Genomic DNA, 18,512 nt, shown 5'->3' on the forward strand with positions numbered 1-18,512 from the left:
AGAAGGTTTTCTCAATCCCTTGGTGCTGAGTCCTAGCTCATTCTAGGATTTCTGTCCCTCATTGCCAGAAAGGTCCACACCCCTGGCAGTCATGTCCCACGTAGACAGTGAGTTTGTTTGTTGTGTTGGCTGAGAGAGAGAGAGGCCACATCTGAGCAACAAAAGAGGTTCTCCTGGTGTTGACTCTTAGGCCTAATTTTAAGTAGGCTAAGCCTATCTTTTGCAGGGTTAAGTTTCATATGAACAAACCTCAAGATTGGGGGCTCAGCCTATTGCTTTGGTTGTCCCCACTGCTTGTGAGAATATCAAGAATTCTCCACTTGGGGAAGTTGAATTTTCCCCCTTTCTCACCATTCCCACAAGGGGAATTTGCAAATACTTTTTTATTCACTGTTCAAATCCTTCTGGGATTTACTGAGGCATCACTCTGGACTAACCTACAAAATCTCATGTCCTATCCAAGGTTCCACGTACTTATGGTATTCAGTTAAGCTGTCCACATAAGTTATATCAGGAAATGCACTAGTCAAAATATAAATTCTGTACCAAATACATATTTTTTGCTTTAGTCTCACACATAAGTTAAAGATTTAAAATATTAATTACCATCTATAGAAACAGAATATTTAAAAAATTGTTTGTGGTATGTGGATATCAGGGGAACTTTGAATGTCCTTCAGGTTAGAGAGTTAACTGACTCCTTTATCTCCTGGTTTTTTTTATGGTCCAGATGTTTTTAGGCTTTTTTTTCTTTTAATAATCCTTAAATTGAATCTCCATGTGGAGAGTAAAAGGATATTGCTAAGTGAAAATATTCACAGTTAATGTTTTAAACTTTTTTTTATTGATATACTACATATTCATATACCACATGTGCTGGTTTGAAAGGATATATGTCCCCTAGAAAAGCCATGTTTTAATCTAAATCACATTTCATCAAGGCAGAATAATCCTATTCAATACTGTATGTTTGAAACTATAATGAGATCATCTCCCTGGAAATGTGATTTAATCAAGAGTGGTTGTTAAGCTGGATTAGGGGACAACATGTTCCACCCATTTGGGTGGGTCTTGATAAGTTTCTGGAGTCGTATAAAAGAGGAAACATTTTGGAGAATGAGAGATTCAGAGAGCGCCAGAGAAGAATGACATAGCTACGAGAAGCAAAGAGCCCACTAGCCAGCGACCTTTGGAGATGAAGGAAAACGCCTCTCAGGGAGCTTCATGAAACAGGAAGCCAGGAGAGAAAGCTAGCTAAAGAGAACACCATGTAATCATCCAAAGTATATAATCAATGGTTTGCAATAGTATCATATAGTTGTGCATTTATCATCACAACCCACTTTTGTGTGTGTGTGAAAAGTAGCATATACAAAAGAGCAATGAATTTCAAAGTACATTGGAACAATCAGTTGTAGAACAGATTTCAGAGTTTGGTTTGGGCTACAATTCCAATTTTAGGTTTTTACTTCTAGCTGTTCTAAGACACTAGGGACTAAAAGAAACATTAATGTAATGATTCAGCAATAATAATCTCTTGTTAAACCCTACCTTCTCTGTATAACTCCGCTATCACCTTTGATTTTTCTCCCACTCTTTAGGGTATTTGGGCTATGCCCTTTCTAAATTTTTCATGTTGCAAAGGGCTGTCAATATACAGTGTAGGGAGATGGAACTAGTTGATGTTTTACAGAGGCTGGGCCCTCTAGGTTTCAGGGCATATCTGGTCCAGGGACCCATCTGGAAGTTGTAGGTTTCTGAAAAGTTCCCCTAGTGCATGGAACCCTTGTGGACTCTTATTATTGTGTTAGGTGTTCTTTAGGATTGGCTGGAATAGTTTTGGTTGGGGTTTGGCTATGATAGGTACTCCAATGTCTAACTGAAGTTTGTCTAACAGCCTCCAGAATAGCCTCTTGACAATATCTGAACTCTCTCAGCCAGTGATATCTTATTTGTTACATTTCTTTCCCCTCTTTTGCCATTGTTGATTTCATGGTTCCAGGGCCAGGCTCATCCCTGGGTGTCATATACTATGTTGCCAGGGAGAGACTTTCACCCCTGTAGAAAGAGGACAATGACTCACGTGCAGAGTTGGGCTTAAAGAAAGGTGACATCTGAACAAAAGAGGCCCTCCGGAAAAAACTCTTAGGCATAGCTTTGGGGAGGCTAAGCTTCTCCCACTATATACATAAGCTTCACAAGAGCAAGCCTCAAGATCAAGGGCTTGCAACTTGGCCAGTGAATTCACTGCCCTTCTCCTTATGTGTGACATAATTCTCACCGGTGTTTATCTCCCTGGCATTGTGGGACATAACTTCCAGGATGAGCCAGGACCTGGCATGAAGAGACTGAGAAAGCCTTCTTGACCATAAGTGGGGAGAGTTAAATGAGACAAAATAAAGTTTTAGTGGCTGAGAGATTTCAAACAGAGTTGAGAGGTTTTCCTGGAGGGTATTCTTATGCATTATACAGATATTCCTATTGAGTTTATGGTGTATTGGAGTGGCTAGAGGGAAGTACCTGAAACTGGAGCTATGTTCCCATAGCCTTGATTTTTGAAGCCAATTGTATAAAGATATAACTTTAACATAGTGACTGTGTGATCATGAAAACCTTGTCTGATGCTCCTTTCATCCAGGGTATGACCAAATGAGTAAAAATATATGGATAAAAAAAAAAAAATAAATAATGGGGAGATAAGGGGTAAAATAACTGAGTAGATGGAAATACTAATGGTCAATGAGAAGAAGGGGTAAGGGGTATGGTATGTAGGAGTTTTTTCTTTTCTCATTTTATTTCTTTTTCCGGAATGATGCAAATGTTCTAAAATATGATCACGGTGATGAATATATAACTATGTGGTGATACTGTGACCCACTGATTTTATACCATGTATGGAATGTATATGTGTGAAGATGTGTCAATAAAAATATTACAAAACAATTAAAAAAAAAAAAGATCAATGGCTTGGCCCCTTGATTTGGGTATCCCTAATGTCTGAGTGTCCCTAATGTTTGACACAGTAACAGGGGTTTCCCTGGTGGTAAGGTTTAATAGTTACATATTTTTTCTCCTATCCCTCAAGAAACTCGGTCAGTATTTTTTGATTATCTGCTTAACGCACTGTGGGATATATCCAGGCATTACAATAAGCTATACAGGATTACAGGCCCTCATTCTTATTCTGGGCTCCTTGTGTTTGGATTGTTTAAATGATCTATCCAGATAAGTTGAGTTAGATTACTTGCTACAGAAAATTTAGGTTCAGGATAAAATAAACCTTTCTTCCTTTGGTCTCAAAGAAAAGGTTCTAAAATATATAGACAATGTCTTCCTCACCCCTACATTCTGAATTATCTTAATCCCAACCTGATTGGCTTCATTCTTCTTATATATATATAAAACAGCCTCTCAAAATCCAGAAAAAACAATTACCATGCTGGACTAAATGTGACTGCTAAAGAGCTATAATTTAGGCCTCTGTTTTCTTATAAGTATTTTCTAAATGAGGCCATAAAATAATTGCTCTTTTGTTTCTGGCTTATTTTGTATCAAAAATGTTCCACAGGTTCATTCACAATGCTATATGCCTCACAATTTCATTGCTTTTTGTAGCAGCACAATGTTCAATTATATGTATATACCATCGTTCATCAATCTATTTCTCAGTGTACTGTTCAGCCACCCCATTCACTGGACATCATGTATAATATTCAAGGTCAACAGTCCATCAACACTCTCAATTTTGGATAATTTCATTGTTTCCAAGAAAAAGATAACCAATAAACACATCCTCACCAAATAGAAAATCCAAACTGCCCCTTAACTCTTGTCCCTCCCCCCATTATTATCCCTGGTGTTGCTGTGGTATTGTTGATGTTTTTCTGTTAAACACAGCCCATAGCATGCAAAAGCAGTTTTCTCCCTGTACTCTTTGTAGAAGATTGATACCTTTGTACTTCATGCAAGAACTTATCCATATTTCTAGTATTAATCAGTGGGACACATGTGGGTCAACCCCTTTCAATCATGTTCACCTTCAATATGGTAATGTTACTTTTACACCCACTAGTGAACTACCTTCACTTCTAGCTAGTGTCTTACATTTAACTTCAACCTCATTAGCTAACTGTTCACCCATCTCTAGCTTCCATTTACGTCTAGGTCCTCTATATTCTGTGTTATAAATGTATGATTTTACCTTTACCATGGTCATAAAAGTCAAATCTTATAGTATCTATCCTTTCATGTCTGGCTTATTTCCCTCAGCATTATGTTTTCAAGGCTCATCTATCTTGTAATGTGCTTCAGGACGTCATTTCATTTTACTGTTACATAATACATAATATTCCACTGTATGTATAAACCACATTATGTTAATCTACTTGCCTGTTGATGGACACTTGGATTGCTTCCATCTTTTAGCGACTGTGAATAATGCTACTATGAACATTGGTGTGCAAATGTTTGTGTTACTGCTTTTAGCTCTTCTGAGTATATACACTGAGTAGTGGTAGAGCCAGGTCATAGGGCAACTCCGCAATTTAGTTTCCTAAGGAACCACCAAACTGTCTTACATAGTGGCTGTACCATTACACATTCCCAACAGTTGTGCATAAATGTCTCAATTTCTCCACATCCTCCCTAACATTTGGAGTTTCCAGTTTGTTTAACAGCAGCCATTCTTACAGGTGTGAAATATTATCTCATTGTAGTCTTGATCTGCATTTCCCTTATAGCTAATGAAAACGAGCATCTCTTCATGTGCTTTTTAGCAATGTGTATTTCTTCTTCAGAAAAATGCCTATTCACATCTTTAGCCCATTTTATAATTGGGTTGTCTGTTTCTTTGTTGTTGGGTTATATGATTTCTTTACATATACAGGACATCAAAACCTTATCCAATGTGAGACTTCCAAATATTTTCTCTCATTGAGTTGGCTGCCTCTTCACCTTTTTGACAAAATCTTTTGAGGCACAAAAGCATTTGATTTTGAGGAGTTCTCATTCAAGTGTATTGTCTTTTGTTGCTTGTGCTTTGGGTGTAAAGCTTAGGAAGTTACCTCCTATTACTAGGTCTTGAAGATGTTTCCCTACATTTTCTTTTAGAAATTTTATGGTAGTACTGTGAGTTAATATTTTTTTCTTTTAACTTTATTTTTATTGCATATGAAAACATATATATATAAAGGAAAGAAAGAAAAAAGCAATAGTTTTCAAAGAACTCTTCAACAAGTAATTACAGGACAGATGTCAGAGTTTGTCATAGGGTACCATACTATCTTCTCAGAACATAGGAGGCTACAAGGAATAAATATTTCTTGCTGCTCCAGAACATAGGAGGCTACAAGGAATAAATATTTCTCTTATCAACACTATTGACTTTTTCCCCCTTTTTTTGTGAAAAATAACATATACACAAGAAAGCAATAAATTTCGAAAGCACAGCACAACAATTAGCTGTAGAACAGATTCAGAGTTTTGTATGGGATACAATTCTACAATTTTAGGTTTTTACTCCTAGCTGCTCTAAGATACTGGAGACTAAAAGAGATATCAATGTAATGATTCAGCAAATTCATTTGTTAAACCCTAGATAACTCTGTATAACTCCACCATCTCCTTTGATCTTTCACTCCCAGTCTTTAGGGTATTTGAGCTATGGCCATTTTAACTTTTTCATGTTGGAGGGGGCTGTAATAATACGGGTTAAGGAGATGGAACTAAGGAGACGGAACTAGTTGATGTTCTGGAGAGCCTGGGCCCTCTAGGTTTCAGGGCTTCCCTGATCCAGGGACCCATCTGGAGGTTGCAAGTTTCTAGAAAGTTACCCTAGTGTATGGAACCTTTGTAGAATCTTATATATTGCCCTTGGTGTTCTTTAGGATTTGCTGGAATGGTTTTGGTTAGGGTTTGGCGAGTTATGATAGGTAGCAATGTTTAACTGAAGCTTGCATAGGCTTTCTGTGTAGGTTTTTGTGTAGCAGCTCCAGAGTACCCTCTCGACTCTATTTGGACGCTCTCAGCCACTGATAATTAGTTACGCTTTCTTCCCCCTTTTGGTCAGGATGAAATTGTTGATACCATGGTGCCAGGGCTTTCACCCCTGGATATCATGTCTCACGTAGAGAAGAGGGCAATGATTTACATGCAGAATTGGGCTTAGAGAGAGTGAGGCCACATCTGAGCAACAAAAGAGGTCCTCTAGAAGTAACCCTTACCATACTAATAGGTAGGCTAAGCTTCTCTGCTACATAAATAAGCTTCACAATAGTAAGCCTCAAAGGCTTGGCCTATTGATTTGGGTGTCCCTAATGTTTGACACAGTATCAGGAGTTTCCCTGGTGGTAAAGTTTAATAGTTCCATATGAGTTAATCTTTGTATAGGGTTTAAGATAAGGGTCCTCTTACTTTCTTTTGGCTATTGATATGCAGTTTTCCCATGCTGATTTATTGAAAAGATATGTTGTCCCAGTTCAGCGGATTTGGGGGCCTTGTTGAAGATCAGTTGACCATAGATTAGGTGATCTATTTCTGTGCTTTCAATTCAATTCCATTTGTTAATGCTTCTATTTCTGTGCCAGTGCCATGCTGTTTTGACCACTGTGGACTTATAATAAGCTTTAAAATCAGGAAGTGTGAACCTCTCACTTCGTTCTTTTTTAGGATGCTTTTAGGTATTCAGAATCTCCTACCCTTCCAGATGAATTTTGTAACTAGCTTTTCCAAGTCTTCAAATCAGGCTGTTGGAACTGTTATTAGTACTGTGTTGAATCTGTATATCAATGTAGATAGAATGTCACCTTAACTACATTTACCCTTCCTATCCATAAGCATGGAATAATCTTTCCACCTACTTAGATCTTCTTTGACTTCTTTTAACAATGTTATGTGGTTTTCTGTGTAGTAGCCCTATATGTCCCTAGTTAAATTCATTCCTAGACACTTGATTCTCTTAGTTGCTATTGTGAATGGAAGTTTTCCTTAATCGACTCCTGAGGTGGGCCATTGCTTGTGTATAGAAACATTACTGAGTTTTGCACATTAATTTAATATCCCACCACCTTGCTGAATTTATGAGTTCAAATAACTTTGTTGTAAATTTCTCAGGATTTTCCAAGTATAGTATCATGTTATCTGCAAATAATGCATGTTTTACTTCTTCCTTTCCAATCTGGATGCTGTTCTAGTTTGGGAATGCAACACACCAGAGATGGATTGGCTTTTAATAAAAGGGGATTTATTTCATTCGTTCTTCAGAGGAAAGGCAGCTAACTTTCATCTGAGGTTCTTTCTTATGTGGGAAGGCACAGGGTGATCTCTGCTGGTCTTCTCTACAGGCCTCTGGGTTCCAAAAACTTTCCCCGGGGTGATTTTTTTCTGCATCTCCAAGGGCCTGGATTGAGCTGCAAGTGCTGAGATGAGGTATGCTGAGCTGCTTGGGCTGTGCTATGTTGCGCTCTCTCATTTAAGCATAAGTCAAAATCATTCATTACAGCAGGCATGCCTCCTAGCCGACTGCAGATGTAATCAGCAACAGATGAGGTTCACATACCATTGGCTCATGTCCACAGCAACATAACTAAGTGCCTTCATCTGGCCAAGTGGACAACTGAATTTAACTACCACAGACACCTTTTATTTTTCCTGTCTGCTCTAGCTAGAACTTCTAGCACAATGTTGAATAATAGTGGTGACAGAAGGCATCCTTGTCTTGTTCCTGATTTTAGAGGGGGAAAGCTTTCAATCTTTCACCACTGAGAATGATACTGGCTATGGGTTTGTCATATACGCTGTTTATCATATTGAGGAAGTTACCTTTTATTCCTACCTTTTGAAGTGCTTTTATCAGAAAAGGATGTGAATTTTGTCAAATGCTTTTTCAGCATCAATTGAGATGATCATATGATTTTCCCCTTTAGATTTGTTAATGCACTGTATAACACTAATTGATCTTTTTCTGGGTTGAACCACCCTTGCATTCCTGTATAAACCCCACTTGGTCATGGTGTATAATTCTTTTAATGTGTTGTTGGATTTGATATGCTAGTATCTTGTTGAGAATTTTTGTATGTATGTGTTCATTAGGGAGACTGGCCTGTAGTTTTCCTTTCTTGTAACAGCTCTACTTGGTTTTGGAATTAAAGTGATGTTAGCTTCACAAAGTGAGTTAGGTAGTGTTCTTTTTTTTCTTCAACTTTTTGGAAAAGTTTGAGCAGGACTGGTGTTAGTTATTTTTGGAATGGTTGATAAAATTCCCCTCTGAAGCAATCTGGCCCTGGGCTCTTCTTTATAGGAAGGTTTTTTTTTTAAGTTTATTTTTTATTTATTATACACAACCACACAAACACAAACATTCTTATCATATGATCATTCTGTTCTCATTATATAATTAATAGCTCACACTATCATCACATAGTTGTATATTCAACATCATGATAATTTCTTAGAACATCTGCATCAATTCAGAAAAAGCAATAAAAAGAAAACAGAAAAAAATTCATACATACCATACCCCTTATCCCTCCCCTTCACCGATCATCAGCATTTCAATCTACTAAATTTATTTTAACATTTGTTTCTGCTATTATTTATTTTTAATCCATATGTTTTACTTGTCCATCAATAATGTAGACAAAAGGAGCATCAGACACAAGGCTCTCACAACCACACAGTCACACTGCAACAGCCATATCATCATACAATTATCTTCAAGAAACATGGCCACAGGAACACAGCTCCATATTTCAGGCAGTTCCCTCCAGCCTCTCCATTACACCTTAGCTAAACAGGCGATATCTATTTAATGCATAAGAATAACCTCCAGGATAACCTCTCGACTCTGGAATCTCTCAGCCATTGACACTTTATTCTGTCTCATTTCGCTCTTCCTCCTTTTAGTTGAGAAGATTTTCTCAGTTCCTTGACGCTGAGTTTCAGCTCATTCTAGGATTTCTATCCCACATTGCCAGGAAGGTCCACACCCGTGGGAGTCATGTCCCACATAGAGAGGGGGAGGGCAGTGAGTTTTCTCGTCGTGTTGGCTGAGAGAGAGAGAGGCCACATCTGAGCAACAAAAGAGGTTCTCTTGGGGGTGACACTTAGGCCTAATTTTAAGTAGGCTTAGCCTATCCTTTGTGGGATTGAGTTTCACATGAACAAACCCCAAGATCGGAGGCTCAGCCTATTGCTTTGGTTGTCCCCACTGCTTGTGAGAATATCAAGAATTCTCCACTTGGGGAAGTTGAATTTTCCCCCTTTCCCACCATTTCCTCTAGAGGCCTCTGCAAATACTTCCCTATTCACTGTTCAAATCGCTCTGGGATTTATCTGGGCATCACTCTGGACAAACTGTAGGAAGCTTTTGAGACTGACTGAATCTTTTTACTTGTGACTGGTTTGTTTACATCTTCTATTTCTTCTTGAGTCAGTGTAGCTTGTTTGTGTCTTTCCAAGAAATTGTCTATTTCATTTAATTTGTCTAGTTTGCTGGTATATAGTTGTTCACAGTTAATCATGTGATTTCTTTTTTTTATATCTTAAGGGTCTGAGGTAACAGCCCCCATCTAATTTCTGATTTTGTTTATTTGGATCCTCTTTTCTTCTTTGTCAGCTTTGCTAGTGGCCCATCAATTTTACTGATTTTCTCAAAGAACCAGCTTTTGGTTTTATTTATTCTTTCTATTGTTCTTTTGTTCTCCATTCATTTATATTTGCTTTAATCTTTGTTATTTCTCTTCTATTTGATTTGGGGTTAGTTTCTGTTCTTTCTCAAGTTCTCCAAGGTGAGCAGTTAAGTCCTCGATTTTTGTTCTTTCTTGTTTTTTAATATAGGCATTTAGGGTAATAAATTTTCCTCTCAGCACAGCTTTTGCCACATCCCACAAGTTCCAGTATGTGGTATTCTCATTTTCATTTGTCTCCAGATAGCTACAGATTTCTCTAGCAATTTTTTTTGACATAGTGGTTGTTTAAGAGTGTGTCATTTAATCTCCATATATTTGTGAAAGTTCTTGTTCTTTGGTGGTTATTGATTTCCACTTTATTCCCTTATGATCAGAGAAAGTGCTTTGAATAATTTCAATGCTTTTAATGCTTTGTGCCCCAGCATATGAACTATTACAGAGAATTGTCCATGAGCACTAGAGAAGAATGTATATCCTGGTGTTCTGTTGTGTAATGATGTATATAAGTCTGTAAGATTAAATTCATTTATTGAATTGTGTAAGTTCTCTATTTCCTTGCTAATCCTCTGTCTGATTATTCTAGCTACAGAGGAGAGTGGTGTACTGAAGTCTCCTATTATTGAAATGTCTACTGCTCCCTTCAGTTTTGCCAGTGTTTGTCTTATGTGCTTTGGAGCTCCTTGATTGGGAGCATAGACATTTACGATTGTTATTTCTTCTTGGTGAATTCTCCCTTTTATTAACAAATAAAGTCTTTTTTCTTTTATGATGTCTTTACATTTAAAGTCTCTATTTTGTCTGATATTAGTATAGTTACTCCCACTTTCTTTTGGTTACAGCTTGTGTGGAATATTTTTTTCCATCCTTTCATTTTCAATTTATTTGTATCCTTGTGTCTAAGATGACTTTCTTATAAGAAGCATATAGCTGGATTATATTTCTTAATCCATTCTGGTAATCTGTATCTTTTAACTGGGAAGTACAGTCCATTAACATTCAAAATTACTACCGTAAAGATGTTTTGTGAATCCACCATTTTATATTTTGGGTTTTTTTTGCCACATCTATATATTATTTTCCCTCTTTCTCTCTCCCTTTTCTTTTTAAACTTTTTTTATTGTATAGTGTAACATGTATAAAAAGCAAAGAAATAAAAAAGCAATAGTTTTCAAAGCACTCTTCAAAAAGCGGTTAGAGGATAGATCCCAGAGTCTGTAATGGGCTACCATATAATCCTCTCGTATTTTTCCTTCTAGCTGCTCCAGAATATAGGAGGCTAGAGGGTTTAAATATTTTTTAATCATCACAATCAACTTTTTTTTCCTTCTTTCTTTGTGAACAATAACATATATACAAAAAAGCTATAAATTTCCAAGCACAGCACCACAATTAGTTGTAGAACATATTTCAGACTTTGACATGGGTTACAATTTCACAATTTTAGGTTTTTACTTCTAGCTGCTCTAAAATATTGGAGACTAAAAGAGATATCAATTTAATGATATAGCATTCATATTCATTTGTTAAGTTCTATCTTCCATGTGTAATTCCACTATCACCTTTGATCTTTCCATATCTCTCATTGGGGTTGTTTGGGCTATGGCAATTCTGAATTTTTGATACTGGAAGGGTCTGTCACTGATATGGGGTAGGGAGATGGAACTATCTGATGTTCTGGAGAGGCTGGGCTAGGTTTCAGATCTTACATTTAACTTTCATTGTTTTATTTTGTTCTTATCACATGCGAGGGTCTAATAAACTTCCTTCACAGTGCTTTGACTTAGGTCAGAGCTGTGTTGTCTCCCCCTTCATTCTTTTAGCAGAATAAGTAGCACAAGATTATCTATTTTTGTTAAGGAGTAAGACTTCTAAGATGACAAGGACCACTTAAAAGTTGATAAACAAAACACTGTTTTGGTTCTTTGGTAAGTATTTGGTGAATGAACAAACAAAATGAATAGAAGAGCAGAATACAAAGAAATAAGCAGAAAAGTACTTTCCATCTCATTACAACCAAGGGAGTTTAAGATACACAGGGGTAGAGTGGGGATGTGTTAATAGAATGATGATCTACATGGAATTTACCACAAGTGAAGCCTCTAAATCTGGCATTTCCCAATATTAATCTGGAACCAGATTATAATCCTTAATTTTTGCTTTAGATCAAATTACCTGTAGAATGACAAAGGCAACTGTTTATGCTACCAAAGCATGATGAAAACATCTCTTGAGAGTATCTGTCTTTGCTCTAATATTGTACTCATAAAAAAAAAAAAAAACACCTCATATATGATTTGATGTGTTCAGTAGACTAGCCCTCTAGAAGAGAGTACCTAGATAGATATACATGAACTATTCTAGTTCTGAAGCCAGGCAGATATTTCACTATAAACTTGAGTTTCTGGAATTGCAAACCTGAAGAACAAATTGTTATGACTCCATCAAAGCACTGTTACTCTTACTCAATGTAAGTGAAATTAGAGATAATTTAATTCAATTTTCTTATTTTACAGAAAAGGAGAGTGAGTCTCAAAGAGGCTGCATGGCAGAGCTAACAAAGGAACAGTGGGATCAGAAACAGTTTTCCTTCTGTCACCTACACTACTTTGCCTTCATCAGGAAATGAACTGTCTGAAGATAAATTAGGTTGTGAAGGCAGATGTATCCTAGTTAGGGGATAATATATATCATTAAAGGAGAAAAAGATGCTGGCATTCACTGAGCAAGTGTCTGCTACTGTTTTAAGTACTATGTACCCATATTACTCAATCTTCACAATAACAGTTGCTAATACTATTTCTATATTACAAATGAGGAAACTAAGTCCAGAAGAAATAAAACTGCCACAGCTACTTAAATGCAGATCTAAAATTCAAGCATCAATCAATATGACCTCTAAGGCCCTACTTTTTTCATTTTCTTTTATTTATATATATATATTCAGACTTGAGAAATTCCTCTATGAATACCCAAGGAGTTTAATAGCAGAGGAAACTACAATACGCTTATTTTTTCTTACATATCTTTTGTAAGGTATGTACCTCATTTTAAGCTCCAGGCAGTAAAAATTGACACAACAACTTACCCAGGAATATATTACTCTATAATTTCTTAATGCTTGTGAGAGGGATATCACATTATTCTGTAATGATTCTTCCCTAATTACGACTGTAGCTTTTTAATTTTATACCAAACAATGCCAACCTCATACAAAAAATACCCAGAGGCTGGGTTAGTTTCTTAAGTGGAATACTTTGCTTTACATTGTCTCTTAAAAACCTTAAGTTTGAAGTTGGAAGTTAGTGTGGGAAAGTCAGAAACTCAAAAATTATATTATAAGGGATTCTCCTTTTCCTATCTTTCAAAATCCATTTCTTTTTAAAGAAGAGTAAATTATAATGTAAAAATGAGAAGAAAGATGGCTAACTTCTAAATAAATCTCAAGGAGTAGTGTCAATTGGTGCAGAAAAGTGATATAGCTGCCAAAAAGCAAGAGTTATAGTTTTTTTTTGGGTGGTGATGGTTTCATATTACTACTAAATCAAATACTAATTCAAACTAAATTCAAATGATTTAAGGGAACTTGTTAGATAACTTTGACAAATTTATTGTTTTCTTTAGTTGATATCTTATTGATAAGTAGGCTAGGTTGTGGATGTATTAATTCTAGGCACTTAAGATCTACTTTAACACTGCCTGTATAAGGTCCAAACACACACCAAAAACTGGGAACTCAAACCTCAAATGTAGCTCTCAGAGGTGCTTTGCTTGGATTACATAGGATTTTTTTTTTTGTTGTTAAGTCAACATTTTTTTAAAAACATTTTTTTTAAAAATTGGGGGGAATAAAAACATTTGAAACATCCAGATTTTGAGCTTCTTAAAACAAAAAAGCAAAGGAAAGATATGGCAATGATGGGTTTACATTCCCAAATGGCTGAGTCTTTTTTTGGTTCCTCTTTATTGTAGCCTATGATTGGTTAAGTAAGAAATGTATACTTTTGCCATTTATCTTACCAGCACTGCAAGCTGGTTTTTTTTTTTAAAGGGAGATTTCCTAAGTATTTTATGAAATAACTTGTAAGCCTGCCTCCCTAGCCCTCTTTTCCTTCAAGTTTTAGTCATCCTTCCCCCAATACATTATGAATTTTTTTTTTGAGCCAGTTATTTTGTTGCATTTTATAAAGAATTGGAGGCAAAGGAAAACTACAAAGGACTTTGCCTGGGGTCAAAGAAGAGATAGCAAAAAAAAGACTTGGAACTTTCTGAGACTTTTTGATCCAGGGTTTGGAAGTCAAGAAATGCTGACCTTTGAACACCATTTCTAGTGTGTCAAAATTATTAGTGGCAGAATACTAAAAAGTCTATAAATGAAAAAGGAGGAAGCAAGGGAACTAAAGCTAATGTGGTTCCATGGATACAGAAATGATTCCATGGGTATAGAAAACAAAGCCTGACGGTTTCTAAGGAGGGAGCCACAGTGAACAGGGGTCAGAAGTGTTCCCCTGGACTCATGGGAGAGAGAGAGATAAGGGGTAAGGTGGCATAACAACCCATAAGAGAAAATGGAGCTGAGAATGAAAATGCAAAATAAGGAATGGAAGGGACCGTGTACTACAGCTGGGAGGGCAGGCCAGATCAAGAAAGCCATTCATATACACATATAAGACTCAGATATGTGCATGCCCAGAAAACGTTTCCTAATGTGAAACCTATATACACCATATTCCAAACAAAGAAATAGAAACCTAAAGAAAATCTGTAATACGTAGGAGGAAATGTGCACAAACATACTTACTCCTCTTCTCACACACATGTTCAAAGAGGTATGTGCAGAAAAGACGGCCTAGCATAGTGGTTAAAAGCCTGGACTCTGGAGCCAGACTAGCCAGAGTGTCTGGGAATGTTGGGTGACCTTGGGCAAGTTACTTAACCTCTCTGTGCCAATTTTTCCTTCTGTAAAATGGTAATAATACATACCACATAGAGTTGTTAAAGGATTAAATAAACTAAATGAATAAAACATTCAGGATAGTGCCTGGCACAGAGTGGAGCTTTGTAAATTAAAAATTAAAATAAGATATATACAAGGAATGATAGGGGAGACTCATGTTCACATCTCTGAAAATCACAGTATAAAAACAAAGCAGATTCTTCTAAGTACACATACATATTCTTGCAGGAAAAAAGACTCACAAAATCTGAGACATTCCAACTTTTAAACAACCTAAGGACTAACATATCACAGATCTAGTGGGAAAGGAGTTACTGGCAAGATAGCTAGAAAGAAGTGGAGTTGGGTAGGAGTGTACAGAAAATGTTCTACCTGAGAAGTTAAAAGACTGGTTTTTAGTCCAGACTTTTGACGGGACCTGAACACTAGGACTGTGGTGCCTGGGAGGAAAAGGCAGCAACTGCTAGGGTTATAGAAACTCCAATATATTAAAAATGACTGATGCTTTCAATTACTAATTTAAATAAGAGAGCACAGAAGTAGAATCAAGCTACCTCCTTAATCTATTATATTTCTACTTACTTAACCTCTTACAATCTGGCTTTTGATCTTAATACTCAACTGAAGCTAATGTCTCTGGGATAGTTAATAATATTTAAATTTCCATGGCCAAGAGCCTCATGTCCATCTTATTTGACAATATTTTGGCAGCATTTGATGCCACTAACTACCCTACATTTTTGAAAACTTCCTTTTCTCTTGACTACCAAGCTACTATACTCTCAGTTCTCTCCTGACCTTCCTAAATACTTCTTCTCAGCCTTTGTTACAATTTTTACCAATTCTTTTTGATTGATCTCAGAAATTTCTTTAAAGCTAGACTTTTTTCATGTTCACTGCTACTGCCTTAGTTTAGGCCTCTGTTGTTTATCCTGGGATACGGAAACAGTCCTACTGCTGGTTTTTCTGCCCCCAAGTCTCAGCATTCCCTTCCATTTTTCATGCTGCTTCCAGAGTTACCTTCTCTAAAATAAATATGATCAAGTCAGTCCTTCTTCTGAAACTCCACTGACAGACTCCCCACTCTCTACACTATACAATGCTAACTTCACTTAGAAGATTCTTCGTGATTCCACTCCAACTTACTTCTCTAGTTTTATCTTTCATCTCTATATTCCACACTTCCTAATCTTCACTGAACTTCTCTGTTCCCCTGAATATACTAAGGCCTATGATGCCTGTTTGGATCCTTCTTCCACACCTTTTCTCTTGGAAAAGTCTTTTTCTTCCTTCAATATCCACCTTAATTGCTATCTCCTAAGGAATGTCTTCTTCGGCTTCTGTAGGCAGAAAGAGTTATTGTTTTTCTGAGGGCCTACAGCACTGTGGTCAGACATTTATTATTATACATTTCATGCAGGAATTCCCATGAAATCCTGAGCACCTCAAAGGTGAAGCCATTTGCTTTGTAATATATGCTAATATATGCTAATATATGTAATATATGCTGCCTTGTAAGCCAGCATAGTGCCTAGCACATACTTGCCACTTAACAAATAGTGGCTGAATCAATGTAATCCTTTCATAAAATACAGAACAGAAAATATTTAGTACATCAATATGTCTTTAAGAATAAAATAATAAAACTAATGAGACTATTTTGCAAACCACTAAAGACAGTACTGTCAACAGAAAGCCAGGGTCATTCCTCACCGCTGTACATCCTTATTCTTCCACAAGGAGGCAGACTGAGCCTTCGGCACTCTTTCAATGAAGTTCACCAGCTCTTCCATGAGAAGCCTGAGTTTAAACAAAAAAAGTGACGAACAAATCCATGAAAAAATATTAGAAAGACAAAATTCTCTAACACTGCAGTCAGAAGAAGAGAACTCCACATAACCCACCCTGATCATCTTCCTCTCTGCTGCATATAAAGTTGAATACCATATTACACAAAGGTAAATGAAAAGCAGCCATCTCATTTAATTTCAATGATTTAATTCACCTTTAAAACAAGTCTGGTGTTGTTTCTAAATACTGAAATTAAAGATAGTGGAATAGGCTAGGTCGTGTTCACCCCTGCTCCAAGGAACAGCAAGAAAAGGAACGGGAAGGTGATTGGAATGGTGATTCCAGGGTGTAAGTGACCTGGAAGAAGAACTGACATGCAGAGACCCAGAGACCATCCAGCCACTGCAAACAGCCTAGTACATCCATTTCCAAAGGCAGGGCCAGAGCCCTCAGGAGTACATGGACAGAGAGTTTGGGACAAGGAGGTAAGCCAAGTCGTGTTCCTTGAACATGCTAAATTCATGCCCCCTCCCTGAGACTCCCCCCACATCCCATGCACCTGAACCCTATCGCCTACTCCCCTAATGCGCTCTCAGTGCTCCTGACCCACTTCCCCCTACCCTGGCCGACCCACCTCATCCCTGCAAGTGCAGTCTCGCCTTGCCCCTTGTGAGACCCGTGCAACCACATACAGCCCCTCAGACCCCAACCCTTCCCCCTGCCCCCTGCAGACAGCTGCCTGCACATCCAGGCTCCAAGCACTCACTTTCACACCCAGGTCACACCTGCTCCCAGCTCATACAGTGACGCAATCCTGCTCACCCCCTACCCTTAGCTCTGCACATGTGTACATCAGTGTAAGGACCTTCCAGATACGTACAAGCGTGCATGGAAGCCACACCCCCCCGCTCTGGGCAAGCACTGACCTGTGTATCTGGGCCACACCTGCCCCCAGTTCAAGCAGGTACAACCCCCTCTGACTGCCTCTGAGCTCTGCGCATCCACATACCAGAGCTCTGCTCCCTAGACCTGCACACACCAGGGTCCCACCCCACAGATCTGTACACGCTCAGCCACATCCTCTCCAATGGGCACCCACACATCTGTGCACCAACCTCTTGACCCCTACACCCTTGGCCTGCAAATGTGCACACCGTTGCACCACCCCAACCCCACATAAGCTCCCTGCTCCCACATCTGGCAGGTGGTCACCTGTTCATCTGTGCTACATAGCTCCCCCTGCACACGTGCACCCCTGCTGCAAACCCCTCACCCCCACACTTGCACACCTGTGCCAGGGCCCCACCCACCCAACATTACCCACCCCTAACCTGCATCCTGTACCCCCCATGACCTGTGTCCTGCCCCTACACATTTGCATATCTGCACCCTGGGACCCATGAACTCCACCTGTGCAAGGACAAACCTGCACACTACTCTTTCTATGCCCCAACCTCTGTGCTACCTACCTCAAACCCTGATACCAATGACCCCCACGCTCCACATACCCACCCACATCCTGACTGCACACCAGCCCCCATGTACCTGCTCAGCTGCACCATTCGCCTCCTGCTGCACCCTAACTTTGTGTCCCCCACACTGCATCCTGCTCCTACACTCCAAAACCTGCCTAAGCTGCAACCCACCCCCAAAGCCCCTACACCTCACCTCCAAAACCCTGCGCCCCTCAGCCCAGGCTCACAGGCACCAGTGTAACATCTCCACCCCATGCCTACACCTGTGCTGCAATCCGTTGCTGCACGGTGTGTCCCGTATCCTGCTCCACATCCATCCCACAAACACAAGGCTTTAGACTACAGAATGAATTAAATTTCCAAAGTAACCCTATCAAGATAATTATAGGCCTCGAAGGCAATAGAAGATCACTAAGAATATCATGGTGCAGACAGATACAGCCCAGCCTAATGAACAAATTAAAACACTGGAGGAGATGCACTTTAGAGCAACTAATCAAAGATGCTCAAGAACTATAATAAATAAAATCAGTGGGATGGCTAACGACATAAAGGAGACAAAAAAGACATTAGAAGAGCATAAAAAGGAATTTGAAAGAAAAAATT

General features: G+C 38.3%; 1 protein-coding gene across 6 annotated transcripts in view; it reads right to left on the bottom strand.

The window, feature by feature from the left end:
- INTS9 (integrator complex subunit 9) overlaps nucleotides 1-18,512 on the bottom strand; it is a 162,834-nt gene that overhangs the window by 68,350 nt on the left and 75,972 nt on the right. For all 6 annotated transcript variants that reach the window (XM_077152908.1, XM_077152907.1, XM_077152909.1 and 3 more), the window contains one exon: nucleotides 16,354-16,440. In XM_077152908.1, coding sequence (XP_077009023.1) covers nucleotides 16,354-16,440 — 87 coding nt within the window. The remainder of the gene's footprint in view (nucleotides 1-16,353; nucleotides 16,441-18,512) is intronic.

The sequence above is a fragment of the Tamandua tetradactyla genome, chromosome 3 (assembly GCF_023851605.1).
Source record: "Tamandua tetradactyla isolate mTamTet1 chromosome 3, mTamTet1.pri, whole genome shotgun sequence".
NCBI lineage: Eukaryota > Metazoa > Chordata > Mammalia > Pilosa > Myrmecophagidae > Tamandua > Tamandua tetradactyla.